Genomic DNA, 16,050 nt, shown 5'->3' with positions numbered 1-16,050 from the left:
GCTCCCAAGTGCCCACACCATTCTCCTTTTTCCCCTTCCTTCCTCTCTTCCTTTCTCTGAGCCATAACCCTAACCTGCTTTATATCAGTTTCGGTAGGATCCCAATTTGAATTTTCTCTTTAAGATAGAAGGTAAGTGAGTGAACTGTCCTCAAAGTGGGAGAGCCGCTCCCTCACCTTTCCCAGACAGTAGCAACCTGTGTCCGGATATGTTGCCCTCCCATCACCACCACTGCATGAAGGATGGCAGTTGGGTTTGCTCTCCCTCTAGGGGGAGCTGGAGAGACAGGGGAGGAAGCCTTAACAGGAAGTGCTGATGAGTTTGGGAGAATGAAGGGAGAGGAGGAGAGCTGGGAGCAATGATGATGGATATTTATTTTGTTGGTGGGGCGTGTGTGTGTGTGTGGTTCTCTTAGCAGGAGGCTGAAGACCCTTCCCACTTGTTCCTGGACGGACTGGAAGCAGCCAGAGATGCCAGTGGCGCCCTGGTGGACCGGGTGGCTGGTGAACACTGCTTGCTTGATGGAATGTTGGAGGATGAAACCCGGCCGGGGGGATACCATTGTAGTCAATGTGACAGAGTCCTGATGTCCATGCAGGGGCTGCGTTCTCATGAGAGGAGCCATCTGGCCCTGGCCATGTTTACCCGCGAGGACAAGTACAGCTGCCAGTACTGCTCCTTTGTTTCTGCTTTCAGGCACAAGTAAGTGCTCGCCGAGTGGGTGCAAGTGGTAACTGGGAGGAGGTGGAAGGCAGGAGAGCTTGGAGGCGTCTGAAGGCCCCACTCGTGGTTCAGGCCTGCCGTTTAGTTGGCTGTGTTACCTTGAGCCTCTGTCACCTCACCTGTCAAATGGGGCTGAGAACAGGAGATTGTTGGCCTGACGTCAGATTTGGCAAAATCGGGCATTTAGAAAAAAAAATGAAGTATAGTTAATTGACAAGGTTGTGTTCATTTTAAGTGTACAGCAGAGTGATTCAGTTATACACACACACACACAAACACAATATATATACGCATTCTTTTTCAGACTCTTTTCCATTACAGGTTATTACAAAATATCGAGTATAGTTCCCTGTGCTATACCGTAGGTCCTTGTTGTTTACCTATTTTATATAAAGTCGTGCAGCGGTCCCCAACCTTTTTGGCACCAGGGACCAGTTTCTTGGAAGACAGTTTTTCCACGGGGCAGGGGGTTGGTTCAGACGGTAATGTGAGCGATGGGGAGCGGCGGAGGAAGCTTGCTTCACTCGCTCGCCCGACACTCACTTCCTGCTGTGCGGCCTGCTTGGGGGACCCCTGAAATAGTGTGTATCTGTTAATCCCAAACTCCTAATTTGGTCTCCCTAGCCCCCGCTATCCCCTTTGGTAACCATAAGTTTGTTTTCTATGTCTGTGAGTCTATTTCTGTTTTGTAAATAAGTGCATCTGTATCATTTTTTTTAAGATTCCACATACAAGTGATATCGTATGGTATTTGTCTTTCTGTGTCTGACTTACTTCACTAAGTATGATAATCTCTAGTTGCATCCCTGTTGCTGCAAATGACATTATTTCTTTTTTATGACCGAGTAATATTCCATTGTATATATGTGCCACATCTTCTTTATCCATTCATCTGTTGATGCACATTTAGGTTGCTTCCATGTCTTGCCTATTGTAAATAGTGCTGCTGTGAACATTGGGATGCATGTATCTTTTTGAATTAGAGTTTTCTAAATTGGGCATTTTCTTAAATGATAATTTTGGAGGTATTGCTATGACTTACACAAGGAAAGACCAGAGAGTAGATGAGTTTACTGGTGCATCTGTCAAACATTCATCCAGAACCTAACCATCATTTGAGGAAGTAAAGTTCCATTTAGGAAATTAAGTGGCTAAGGAGGTAAAATTAGGACTTTTTAACCCATATGACCAAAGGGTCATTGCTTGGCATTTTTAAAAAGACCTGGAATGGTAAAGAAGTTTATCGATGCCAGAGAGATGCTTGAAGTACAGGGTGGGTTGAGGAGAGGGAGCTTCCTGCTACCTGGCACAGCTTTGAAATTGAAAATTTGGGTTTCTGTGTGAGGCTTTTCGGGGTGATAGGAAGAGGGATGGTTCTGAGAAGAAACAACCTTTTGTTGCCTTCCTCTCACAACTGTATGAGAGAGAAATCTTCAATAACGTGTTCTACAGTCTTGGATGAAGGTGACTGATTGTGAGACTGACACGCTGTTTATTTTTATCATAATTGAAAATAAGTGATGGGCTGCTTGCTTCTTAAAAAAGATAAAGTGCTAGTTAGTGGCTGTTGAAAGGCAGGAAGAGGTGATGCTTCCACAGAGGTTAGGATGGGTTGCAAACTCTTTTATGATTATACAGAGCCTAGTATCTAATCTTTGTCATCAGATTCATGCCCTGGCCTCAAACTTGTGTAGTTCTCATCAGTTCAATAAGTATTTGTTGGACAGCAACTCTCAACGTTTTCTGACACACAGAACCTCAATAAATCATTGTGAATAAATGAATATGCCCTGTTGTTGAGGCTTTGGGGGAATATAAAGATGAATAGGACATGGTCGGTGATCTCAGGGAACTTAGGGTCTAGTCGGGTTATAAGTGAAGCAAGCACACAAATGACTTGGCAAAACAAGGCACATGTCTTTAAAAAAAAAAGTGTATCTATAAAATGCAATGAAGTTTCAAAGAAGGGAGATGGTACATCCACTTTGGAAGAATCGGGAAGGTTTTATGGAACAGGGAGCATTTGAGTCAAGTCTTAAAGTAGGAAGATAGGACTTGCCAAGTTTGGAAAGAACGTGCAATGTGGAGGAAACGATGAGAGAGTAAGGCCCTGAGGAAGAGATCGATGCTTAGGGGGGACCAGCTGGCGGTCTCGTTGGACTAATTTTTAAGTGATACGTAAAGGAATAGTAGAAGGTAAAATCTGAATACCTGAGTAGAGACTGCATTTGGGGGTCTTTGAATGCAGAATTAGTGCTTTGTAATATACATTACTGGTACAAGGAAGACTCTGAAACGAGTAAAGGCATCTTAATCACTAACATTTATTGAGCCTCACTGTGTGCCAGGCACTGTGCTACGTGCCTTCAAGTATTATCTCGTTTTATTCTCAGAACAGCCCTATGAGGTATGGTCCCATTATTATCTCCCTTTCATAGATAAGGGAAGTGAGGTTTTTTAATATAGAGGGGTTATGGAACTTGCCCAAGGCCACTCGGCTTATGAGTAATAGCTGGCATTTGATCTCAGGCAGTCTGACTCCATCACTTGTGCTTTTGAGTTGGAAAAAAGATGGGGGAGACCAATTAGGAGGCAGTGATAGTAGCTGATCCATGAAGTTAGAATGGAACTTTGGGAACAGTTGAGGGAAGGAAGATCTTCATGTCTTGGAAAAATTGGCTTACTGGAGGGGAAGAGGGACAAAGTACAGTACAAATGGCACGGAGGTTTCCAGGCTGGTTGACTGACAGCTTGCAAGTGTTCTTTCTACAAAGAAGGAAATGAAGAAGAGAATTTGTTTTGGATTTAAAAAAACTGACGTGTTTGTTTCAGGCTGGTTGAGTTTAAGATAGCTGAAGGACATTCAGCGAGAGGTGTCCTTAGGCAGTGTGGAAAGGGCTGCTTTGGAGCTTGGGAGAACATTATATATTTAAATGGTAAGCAGTACTGTTCCCATATGAGTCATTTAGAATGGAATCTAGTTCTCTGGGGCAATGATACAAATTAGAACGTCTTCCCACACCTCGTTTGGTAGATTTATTATTTTTTTAGAGTAGTAATTATTATGAAATACTGGGAAATTATAATTAAATAATTTCTTTATAAGTTGCTTCTGGAATACTGATGTACAACAAACATGGTTTTATCAGAAGGCATGGCCAGCCTTTGGATCACATGACTTCCTGTAAACACACCTGCACTGGACCTCCATATTTAGAAAGACCTTGAAAATAGCCTATTGCAAGTGCCCTGCTCAAGTGTTCACAGCGGAATTAAGGTTTAAGAAGAAAGTCAGCCTTTTTTACATGCAAAATTTCTCTAATTCCCTTTTTTTTTTAAATTTTTTTTTTATGGTATAAGTTCAAGGACTCTTTGATAGGCACCTCATTGACTTTTCAGAAAACTTAAATTTGTCCATATTTTACCTTTTCTTTTTAGATGCCCTCTTCTACTTCACAGTGCTTTAGAGAATGGGAAATAAGTCTACCAAGACCTGTTTCCATTGCCATGTCTCTCAATCCAAAAAAAATTTTGATCTCTTCTTTCCTTTAGCTTCTCCAACTCTTGCCAATTTGTGTTTGTTTGTTTTTTTTTTCCTCCTGTAAGTGCCATCCTTGGAAAGTAACAAAATGACTTTGAACAGCTTAGAAATGGGATTTCTGGAAAAGGGCAATGAGAAAATGTTGGATGCAATTTTTAATATTGTCATTTCCTTTTTTCTTCTTCTACATCAAGTTTGGATCGCCATATGCAAACCCACCACGGACACCATAAACCATTCCGATGCAAACTCTGCTCCTTCAAGTCCTCCTACAACAGCCGGCTGAAGACACACATCCTCAAAGCTCATGCTGGTGAGTTGGTGTTCGCGGTGCACTAGTTCCCTGAGTTTGAAATTTAATAGTCTTTAGTGAGTGAAATTTTTAAGTCTCTTGCTCCATACACATGAGAATAAGTTTTTCTTGAGATGGTTGTGTATTCAGTTTTATTTTAATCTAATAAAAAAAATTAAAGAATGGCCCAAAGGCAAAATAATACCAAGTACCATGTCACGCATGTCATAGTTGATTCATGCAACTAACACGTACCTACTAACACATACCTACTGACAGATTCTTGCTACTCACAGGTTCTGTTTTTTAGAGGAAGTTCTAAATTACCTAGACTTTCTAATGGAAATGCAAGAATTGGTACATCTCCTGAAGATAATTTCCAACTAAAATAAAGTTACAATCTTGGGGACGTTCAAAGGGACAAAGAGGCCTCAGGATGTGTGAGATTTCTGATGAGATGCCCTTAGATGCATTTCCATATCCCAGATAAGAAATGACCTTGGGTCATGAGTGTCCAGGAGTTGTGCTGATCTCCATCACTCTATCATCCCATCTCATCGTGCTCGTCTCATGAACATCCCTTACCTACCAGTCTCTGTACTAATAAGCATGGTATATTCATCATCTCATTTAATCTTCAAGGCAGTCCCAAGGGGTAGATGTTGTTGTCACCCTCAGTGTCAGATGAAGCCACAGAGGCTCAAAATCCAGTGTCCTGCTCAAGGCCACAGAGCCCATTCACTAAGAATTTGACTCCAGAACAAAAACCTACATCCTTGTCACTAACAGGATGCTGCCTCCCTCTCTCTTCTGCTCTTCTCTACTTGGCATATGATGGAGGATGCCCACAGGTAGCTAATCAGAACTCATCCAAGAGAGGAAAGAGGCATGAGTAGGAAAGGCAGTGTGGCAGGGTCTGGGGGCCTCCTCCCAGGATGTCCCCAGTCCTCTGAGAAGCCCGACTCCACAGCAGCCTGTGGCCCTCTCAGAGGTGTTGTCAACCTTTGAGGAACTTATATCAAGCAAAGGGAAATTGGGGAACCAATAGCTTTAGAATAGCTAGCGATACTGTCAGAGATTCTTCTAGACATCCAGTCTCCTCCCTGAGTTTCCTCAGCTAAGGTGTTTAGAATTCTAGTTGAATTCTAGTTTTACATTTTTCAATCAACTAGAATTCTTCTGTCTCATTTATTTGCTTCCCTTCCCTTATTAGCTTCTTATTAACTGCCCAGAACCCGAGTCCTTCACTTTTGTCATCTCCTCATCCCCTGTGGAAATACAGCCATGTCTCTGCTGTTTCCTGAAGGTTGGGTCCTGTTGAACTGGCTTAATGGAGTAAAACTACGGAAGCCTTCAGGATGCCTTAAGCCCACTGGGGGTGGGGAAGGGGATGGCAGATTAGCTATATGGGCTCTTCTCTATCTGTTAGTATTTTTATATCTTCCAGAACATTTTACTAAAATCCATGGAGTAAGAGCCTTCGGGGTTCAAACCGCTCTTTTCTAACTGGTGTATATTGTAAATTATTCACTTGGGACACTATCCTGGGGAGTTTTCCCCCTAGATCTCAGCCTTGTCAAAAACACTTTACCAGTGGGAGTTGGGTAAGTGATTTGGCCTGTGGGAAAGACTTTAAAGAAGTGCCACAGGCTACACACTGACTCCAGGGCATTGAGCTGAAGTGTATATTCTTGGAGCTGACCAAGCAGACTGGTCTTCTGTGCTCACTGGTTTGCAGGAAGGAAGCATCCAGAGAGAGAGGGTGGGAGCATCGTAATCCAGTTCTCCACATACCTTGAACCGTTGGTGTCTGTGACTTGGTCTTAGCCACAGAAAGTGGCTTGGCTTGGAGAAAGCCAAATCATTTTCCAGAAGACTCTTGACTCATCTTGTCTGTTCTAGGTGGAGTATTTTATTTTATTTTATAGGGTTAAAGGTAGTGTGTACTAATCAGATACCTGGATTTGAATTCTCTCTCAGGTTATGCTACTTATAACCACCCACCAAGGTTCATATAGCCAGGTCTGCACTGAAAAATTGAGAAATGGAATAAAGAGAGCAGTAGTATACAGTATGATATATATATTTATTATTTTAGTAAACAACATTATTCATGCCCAGCATTATCCTGTAGCTAACAGGTCATGGTCTGAGGGGTGTGGAATTGACTGGTGTTCTCGTTTGGGTCCTCTGACTTCTTTGTGCTTCTCTTCTGCTTTGGGCTTCTCTTCTGCTTTGGGCTATAGCATGTTGCATCATTCAAGGTTTTGTGGGGGTCTCTTCAAGGCTTTCTTGGAAATGCACACTTTGGGGGTCATCAGTGGTGAAAAGGAGGCTTGAATGCAGGACTTCAGATGCTGGTCTCACGTCACATGAAACCACTTAGTAATTTTCGGGGTGGCAGGAAAGTAACCATCTCAGCAGGGTAAAAGCAAGAGTGGAGGTTTACTTGCTCATTTTTGCTCTGCTTTAGTGAGCATTTGTCTGTAGCACGTCAGCGGTGTCCTCAGTTCATATTCACTGGTCCACAAAACCTTCGTTACTAACAATCCTTTCTTCTCTTATTCCTCTCCTTCCTTCCCTTTCCTCTTATCTGGTTTTTAAGTTTCACTTGAAAATAAATTTTAAAAATACATGTTCATTAGAAAAACTTTGAAAATGAAAGAAGAAATACAGTCAAGCCGTTCATAATCTTATTATCTGAAGACCACTGTTGTTAATATTTGATATTTCCTTTCAACCATTTCCTCTATAATTATTTTTCATAGTCATGATTATAATTTAATCTAAAATGTATTATGCTTTTCTATTTATTTTTCTGAGTTTCAGTATTTTAGTTTTCTATGAATTGCCAACTCTTCAAGAATTTATTTTAATGAATAGTAATTTATCAAGAAGATATACCCACATTTACTTAATCATTTCCCTATGGTTGGAAATTTAGGTTGTTTCATCCCTTTTTCAAGCATAAATTATGTATATTTCTAAACAGATTTCTAAGTATTAAAGGGTATTTCCTTAATATAAATTCTCAGACGTGGAATTACTGAGTTGCAGGCATGAGCTTTCTAAGCTTATTGTTATAAAAAGCAAAATTGCTTTCCGAGTTGATTGTATCAGTGTTTGTCTGTCCAGCGACATAAGGATGCCCATTTCACACCCTTGCTTCTTAAATTGCAATTCATGTAAAAGCTGACTTAGGGCAAAGATAAATCATACTCTCATTTAATTTGATCATAGTGATCTGTGCTGTATTTCAGTGGTATAAAAACAATTAAAAGGAAAATACTTTGTAGAAAACAAACTTATGGTTACCAAGGGGGCGGGAGGGGGAGGGAGGGATAAATTGGGAGATTGGGATTGAAATATACACACTACTGTGTATAAAATAGACAACTAAGAAGAACCTACTGTATAGGTATTGTACAGGGAACTCTACTCACTACTCGGTAATGGCCTATATGGGAAAAGCATCTAAAAAAGAGTGCATACATGTATATGTATAACTGACTCACTTTGCTGTACAGCAGAAACTAACACAACAGTGTAAATCAACTGTACTCCAATAAAAATTAATTAAAGAAAGAAAAATACTTATTTATACTTAAATGTCCTTTATTTTGAAAAATATTGGAGCTAAATGCAGACACACATGTTTATATATATACACACACCTCTCTCAGTTAAAGAAATGACTTTTACCCATTTCTGTACTATTGATCAGACAGGGAAATGGAGTTTTGTGCTGAGGTTTGTGAACTGGTCCCAAAAAACCCCACAGGTAGGATATGTGGAATCCAGGAGGCCTAGAGTCAGCCAGGAAGTAAATGATGAGGATAGCACAGTAGTTTGCACTGAGTGACTTCGTGCTCGGAAAGCCACCGATCGACCCTTGGAATAAGAATGAAGTGTATTATTTTCTGTGGATGATATAAAGGCTGGAATGAAAACTGACATCGTCATTTCTAGTACATAGAGGGAGGGAGAGAGATGGGAAGCCTTTGCTGAGGGAGCTACCTAGACATTTGGTTTCACTCTCTGCTGGGGAATCTACCGTAGGCTCATCCCTGTAAGCAAAGCATGAGATGGAAAGGGACCAGGTCACTTGATTACGGAGCTCGTAGAAAAGTTCCGATCCTCCGGGAGCCCTGTGGTCGTGGGAGTGGGCAGGGGGTTGGTCTGGGAGGGTTCTCAGACCGTGCAGCTTGAGACGGGCTCTCTGGAGCTAACTGACCCTGTTGTTCTGTCTTCCACCCGCCTCATCCCCTCTCCCCTCCTTCTCCTCTGCTGCCGACCGTCTCCCTCCAGGTGAGCATGCCTACAAGTGTTCTTGGTGCTCCTTTTCCACCATGACCATCAGCCAGCTGAAGGAACACTCCCTCAAGGTCCACGGAAAAGCCCTGACCCTCCCCAGGCCGAGGATTGTCAGTCTCCTCTCCTCGCACGCCCACCACTCCTCCCAAAAAGCCACCCCGGCCGAAGAAGTGGAAGATTCCAATGGTAAAACCGGGCTTCCGAGCCGGCATCAATCATGGGTGGGGGGAGGTGGGCTGGGGTTAACGGCCCATCCTTCTTTCTAGAGGAAAATGTGACACGAAAACGTGGCGGTTCAAGTGAAGGAAGAAACGTGAAAAGGTTGGAACAGTATAGACATTGGAGTTGGAGGGTGAAGTGAACTCGGTGAGCATCTGTTTGGTGCTGAGGCCAGACGCCTCTGCACTGGTGTGCCCGCTGCTTGTGGAAAGAGCACGTGTGTGATGGGTTCGTGTTGGATTCTTCCGCTGTGGTTGTGAGCAAGAAGGAGGATGAATACCAGGCAGATTTATTTCTTCGTTGACTTTTTTACTTATTGATATCCTGTCTTGTCCTAAAAAATATGTGTGCTGTGAAGTGTTCGGGGTGCCAGATGTGTAAGTTAAGGACAGAATTCAGAGTGGGACTGGAATGGGTGAATGGGTGAGGGCATGTGTCTGATGGGGTCACAAGATAATTTAGGGGTAACGTAGTGATTTCTGTTATGGCTGAAGGATGTCGAGGAAGCGTCATTTGGAAGGAGGGTGTAACTGCCCACTTTTGGAAGCTTCAGACTAAATCTGGGAAGCCCTGGAAGGGGTCTCCTCACTGGCAGTGTAACCAAAGCTGTAGGCGAGAGAGAATGAGAGCGAGAGATGGCGGGTATGGCAGAGTGAGTAAAGGATGGTTTGTTGTTTTGATCCGCCCAAGAAACAGAAGGGTGTTGACTACTCAGCTCACCTCAGATGACTGCAGAACCTCGTGCTTAGGAGAGGAGGGAGTCTGGAGATTCTTAGTGATGTGGAAGACCTGAGAGCTGCTCTCTTCCGTGAGCCTCTCGTGCTTGAATCCCTTCTGCAGCATCTCTGGTAACCAGTTATCTACCCCCTAGCCTGAATACTTCCCAGGTCAGGGAATGGGCTGTTTCCCAAGGTCTGCTACTAGGTCCTTGAGAGGAGCTTAGTGGGCTGGCAAGAAAGTTCCGGGGCTCTTTGGAACAAAGGCTTGGCTTTGAATCTTACTTCTCTCAATGCCAGTTGTGTTTTCCTGGGCAGTCTTAGCTTCCTAGACTCACATGACAAATTGGATAATGATACCTACCTCATGATGGCCTTGAGAGATGAATGAGAAAAGGTACATGTGTGAAATGCCTAACACAACACCTGACACGTGTAGATATTTAATAAATGGTCATGTTATTCAGCGATTTACATCCTTTGATTGCAGTTTTGGCTTTGGAGACCATTTATGACAAGTATGAATTTGGGGTTATTTTTAATGTAAGGGGTTAAAAAGATAGAATCCTCAGGTAACCTGAAGATCTGACTGCCCAACATGTCCATGTGGGCTGGTTATCGAAATAGCAAAAGAGTAAATGAGGAATCTTCATTCACAAGGTCTGGGCGAAGACAACTGGGAGGAAAAGAAAAGGTAAGTCCTGGGATTAAAAGCTGTCGTTGCTGAGTTGTAGAACTTGGTGGCCTTTCCTTTGCAAATCAGTAAACACCAGGTTAGACACAATAACTCCTTGCCGGTATTCCCGTCTTGAAGGACTTCTGTTTAACAATGAAGGCTTGTTGTTACGACAGTGGCTTGTAATGAAGTGAGCGCGCTGTCTCCTCAGCTGTTGTGTGGCAGTTTAGCCTGTGTTTGTTGTTGTTTTCCAGGAAAACGTAGAGTCTCAGAGTGAGGGGTGGGGAGGAGATGGGGGGAGCACATGTGAAAGGCCACAGAAGATGTCCCCTTTGCACCTTGAGATTCTGTTCATTGTAAGAGATTGGTATATTGCAACAAAAGGCAAAATAGAATTTGATGTAAAATGTAAGGTCTTGTTTCACATGATTGTCAATGAATTGCTTTCATCTGAAATGGAAGCTACACTTGTGGAACCATTTGGGTGAAATTGATACATCCAAACACCATTCCCAGCAAAGGCTTTTCCTGGGACATTTCTCTCCATGTTGTACCTTCTTTTTCCTTTGTCCTCCCCACCCTTGGAAGGTGGGTCTTAGTCTCAGGACAAGGGAATCCCACAGACTACTCACTGCATGGCTTGCCTTCCTCTGTGTAGCCTGAAAAAGAGTTCAGTCAACTTCCGGAGTCTGTACTTTCTGCCAGGAGGTGTGCAACGCACAGAAGAATCATAAGTGGATACAGTGCCATTCTGGCCACCCAGCAGCTTAAAATCAAATGTTTAGAGGGTATTATCAGCATGGTATTGAACTAACCACAGCCCTAAGCCTGAAGCCTAACCTTTTTGGGGCTGATTTCAGGTTCTTGGAAGCTAGACTAGGTTAGGACCTTGGGAGGACGGTGGTCGCAGAAACATGATGATAATGATATTGAGTAACTCTCTGCATAACACCGATTGTCTATTCAGCCACAGGGAGATAATTTGGCAACATATAAAAGTGTTTTTCTTTCTTCTTCTAAAGAAAGAACATAATGAATGTGAAAGCTCTGGGTGGCAACTCTTTAGTGAGGCCTACACAGAACTCATTGGACCTGTGCTGTTTTTAATGTATATAAATAACCTGGATCCGTGGGTCAACAGTGATTCGTTTAATTTGGGTGAGGTACACCCAAAGGTTTAAGGTGGGGTAAACAGAAAGGAGGCATCAAATGGGCTGTTCTCGTGAATGGATAATGTGGAAAGAAAAATGAATAGTGTGTCCGTTCAAAAGATATTTTCTTGAATCCTTCTGATGTAGGTGTTGTAAGATTTTGGATGCCCAAGAATGATGGAAGAGGTTGAAAATGGGAAGGCTGTCTGCTAGGGAGCTGAGTGGTGGATTCCGAGAAGTGGCTACATCTGGGGGACGAAAAAACAGCTGTGGGGCTAGACAGTAGCCTGTAAATCACGCCTTGAATGGTGTTTGAAACACGCATGTGAAATCCAGTTGCACATTTTAATGGGGGGAAGCTGTAGGGCCATTGGCTCTCAGTGAAGGTTTCCCACACTGCAGATGCCAGGGCGCTCTGAACACAAGAACCAAAAATGTGTTGCAGGCCTGCGGCGGGGGGAGTAGAGATCCATAAAACCAGGGAAATCACCAGTGTGTCCTTGGCTTTCTGATCCCCTAGTGAGGGATGTGGCTAGAACGACTGGACGTGCTCGCTGCTGTTTGCAGTGGTCAGATGCTTGCAGGCTTGAGAGCGAGCCGGTCTTCTCCGGCAGAAGGAAACGGGCTGAGCAGGAAGGTTCTTCCCTAGCTGCTCTCCCTCCCAGTGCAGAGGGGAGCCCTAGAAGGGAGGGAGGCTGGGAAGGCACATGCGAGAAGGTGGAGGGGTGATTTCTCCCCCGCTGCCTGGCCGCACACCTGTTCTGGACGTAAACAGAGCTCTTAGGCTCTGGGCTGTCAGTCTTGACATGTCTCACCAGCACGTGGATCCTCTATATGTTCTTCATGATTGGCGGTTGGAAAGAAAAGCAGTGCTGATTCTGTGTATAAGATAATGGGAAATGACACGTAATTGCTGTTCTAAACAGTGCATCAAGGGGAAATCATAAGGTTGTCAACAAGAGGAAGTGCTCTGCTGTGTTTGTGTTTACTGGGTTCTTTCTGCCATATAAAATAGAGGACTGGGGTTTTTCAGGCTTTTTCCGAATCCGTGCTCTCAGTACAGGAAAACACACATATACATACATCTATAAAACAAGAAAGAAACTAGAGCACTGTAGATTCATTATGAGATTTGTTTAGGCCTGAGTAGCTCCACAATGCCTGGGCAGTGGATATGTAATTTAAAATTCAGTTCTATCCTTTGTAAGAAGTCAGGCCACTGGTGACGTTCCATCTTTTTCCTCCCTCGAATTTCCCCTAAAGAATAGCTGATTTTATTTCTTCTCTCTGTCCAGTTGTGCTGTACAGAATGGCCTGCTTTAGGAAGTAGCTAGCGTGGTACGCTTAAAACAAAAATCGGACACTAAGACCAGGTGCAAAATAAGTAAGGTGTGTGAGAATTAGATAGTTTTTTAGTCTGTGCCCTAATGGCAGCCTAGGGAAAACACCAAGAACTTTTGGTCATGAAATCCTTCCCCTTGTAAGATGGATCTCATTGTAGTCCACCCAACAGAGAAGTCTTTGCTAGTATGAATTGGTAGAAAAATGTAAGGAGCTTTGTGATTTTTTTTTTTTTTTTTTTTTAAGAGAAGGATTTTCTGTTACAACTTTTCATTTGGCTTCTCGGTTGTAAACTCTAGAATAATATTTGATAAGCACTATTTTTGTCAAGGCATCTCTCATCAAAAAACCACAGGCACTTCTCATGTCAAAATCCAAGTCCTCTGCATTGCATTCAAAGTTCACCACTCAGTCACACATTCTCCATCCTGAGTGGTCTCTCCAACAAATACTTATGTTTCCACCCATCTCTGTACTTGGCTGTCCCCAACATCTTCGGCCTTCATTTCCACTTCCATACATCTGAAGAAGCTCTGCTGGGAGCTTGGAAGGATTTCTTCCTTGTCTGCTTCTGTCTACCAGTTTCTGACTTTAACTTCTTCTAAAGACTGACATTTACCAGCCCCAGCCCTACTCTGATTTCTCGTCGATTGATGATCTTCTTGGTGTTCATTTGTACTTGCGGATATGCTTTTGGTTCTGTCCCCTAATTTTCCAATGGGAATAGTTAGGTAGATACTTATTAAATACTGACTTCTTTTAACTGACCAACGATTTCTTGGAGGCATCACAGTTTTCAATTCAGTTAATGGTACCGAGTCTCCTAGCATGTCTGACTAACTCCACAGAACCAAGCTGTACAACGGTAAGTTTATTTCATTTCCATTTAAGAGGCAAGTTCAAAAGACAGACGATCCAAAGATGAAACCTTAGGGATTGCTCTAAGAGAAGCTTTCTGACACATCAGTCTGCCAAGAGGAAATGATCTTCCTTGACAAAGAGTGTTTTCAACTTTATCATTGTTCCCTGGATAACGAGACCTTCTGTAGAAGTGGGGAACTGAAGTTTGAGACAGGGTGTAAGCCTTTCCAGTACTCAGGAGGAGACAGGAAGTGTGATGGCGCTGGGGAGATGGGCATTAGCAGTGTGGTTACCTGGTAGCAGAGCGCCTTGGAGCAAGCGCACGTAATCATTTGACCCTGGAATGGACTAGCTTGTTCTCTGCGTCTATGTCAAAAAACATACAGTGTTTGGTTGCTGTTAAATCGAGTTCAGAGAAGCTATAGAGTGAAACTGACCAACAAAACTCATAGATTAGTAAAAATCTTTTACTCTCCCTGAAAATTTTGCCCACCAGCCTTTTAACATAATATATGGGTTAGAGGAGACTTGTAGTGGTTAATTTCTACAAGCCATACATAAATCAAGGATTGGCAAACTTTTTCTGTAAAAGGGCCAGATCGAAAATACTTTCAGCTTTGTGGGCCATGGAGTCTCTGGTAGAACCACTCAACAGTGCCACTGTAATGTGAAAGCGGCCATAGACAATATGTAAACAGATGGACATGGCTGTGTTCCAATGAAACTTTATGTGCAAAAGCAGGGGAGGCTGGATTTGGCCCATGGGTTGTATGTTGCTGAACCCTGCCATAGATGACTGGTGGAAAAAATTACAGCAATACCCATGAAATTAATCCTGTCTTTAATAAATGTCATTATACACCTTTATATTTAACATATAGACTATTTCTAGATGTCACTTAAAATATAACTTGACCTAAATATATTCTTTGTTTCATATATGAAATGTAGGGCATTAAGTAGAGCTTTAAAACTGTTAGTGTGTGAATTACACTTATGCTTGAAAGAAAATCTTCTCTAAGAATTGTATTGAGTCTGGTGCCAAACTATCAGTTCATTTAACCTTGACTGCAGCAATACTTGACACTTAAAAATTAAGATCTGAGATGCCTGCTTTTTGAAGAGAAGCTTTTCAGATTTCTAAATAGGTCAGACATAAAATTCAACCTTTAAGAGGATCCAATTAGTTGCTAGGGCATCAGACCCTTCCACACAGGTTCCAGTTGCCGTCAGATTTCTCTTGGGGTGAAAGAGAGAAGAGTGGTTTCTTTAAAAATGACTCCTGAGTGAATAATTGTGAAATACAAAGATCTACGTCGTTTATAGCACGTGGGCTACAAGGCATAATTTCAGTGGCTTGGCCGTCTTTTTTTTTTTTAATTTATTTTTAATTTATTTATTTTTGGCTGCGTTGGGTCTTTGTTGCTGTGTGCGGGCTTCCTCTGGTTGCGGCGAGCGGGGGCTACTCTTTTCGTTGCGCTGCATGGGCTTCTCATTGCGGTGGCTTCTCTTGTTGCAGAGCACGGGCTCTAGGCGCACAGGCTTCAGTAGTTGTGGCCCGCGAGCTCTAGAGCGCAGGCTCAGTAGATGTGGCACACGAGCTTAGTTTCTCTGCGGCATGTGGGATCTTCCCGGACCAGGGCTCGAAGCCGTGTGCCCTGCACTGGCAGGTGGATTCTTAACCACTGGGCCACTAGGGAAGCCCTTGGCTGTTATTTTTTAATAGGTTCTGCTGGTCTCAAAATTACCTGGCCAGAGAATACTAACCTTCCCTTTTTTGACTTCAGAATTTCTACATTAAAATCTGATCTAGAGTTTATTTTAGTGCTTATTATGAAGAGTGGCATTTCTACTATAAAGACTTAAGAAGCCTGTAACTCCAGTGGTGCAAAGTGGTACAGATGATTCCGCATCTTCTATTAGACATCCAAAAGTCTTCAGTGGTTAAATTATAGACCTTGCCCTCATCAGCAAATAGGGAGCCTCCGAAATTATCACCACCCTGAAGTTGAATATCATGTGATAGACCCTTCCCAAGAAACCCACCTGCCTGAGATTTCTGTGACTTTCTGAATTCGCCACAGTTTCATGTGCCAAGGATTGAAAAACATTTCAAATATAAGCTTTCTATGTCCTGGGAACTCAGTCAACTCGCCCATCTCCCTCTTCCCATGCCAAGAAAAACATTTGTTCCTCAGAAATACAAGCATATACTA

At 42.9% G+C, this 16,050-nt stretch overlaps 1 protein-coding gene across 11 annotated transcripts in view; it reads left to right on the top strand.

The window, feature by feature from the left end:
* The window catches only part of ZNF462 (zinc finger protein 462), a 142,463-nt gene that overhangs the window by 67,358 nt on the left and 59,055 nt on the right, over nucleotides 1–16,050 (top strand). For 7 of the 11 annotated variants that reach the window (XR_009702073.1, XM_061200140.1, XM_061200146.1 and 4 more), the window contains 3 exons: nucleotides 416–702; nucleotides 4,459–4,577; nucleotides 8,865–9,056. Coding sequence is in view for 10 of the 11 variants with exons in the window: in XM_061200140.1 (XP_061056123.1) it covers nucleotides 416–702; nucleotides 4,459–4,577; nucleotides 8,865–9,056 (598 nt within the window). In the remaining variant the exon portion in view is untranslated. The remainder of the gene's footprint in view (nucleotides 1–415; nucleotides 703–4,458; nucleotides 4,578–8,864; nucleotides 9,057–16,050) is intronic. The other 4 variants (XM_061200147.1, XM_061200149.1, XM_061200148.1 and 1 more) reach the window with 2 other exon arrangements.

The sequence above is a fragment of the Eubalaena glacialis genome, chromosome 9 (assembly GCF_028564815.1).
Source record: "Eubalaena glacialis isolate mEubGla1 chromosome 9, mEubGla1.1.hap2.+ XY, whole genome shotgun sequence".
NCBI lineage: Eukaryota > Metazoa > Chordata > Mammalia > Artiodactyla > Balaenidae > Eubalaena > Eubalaena glacialis.
Note: the sequence above shows the minus strand (reverse complement) of the source record. Positions and strands in the feature narration are given on the sequence as shown.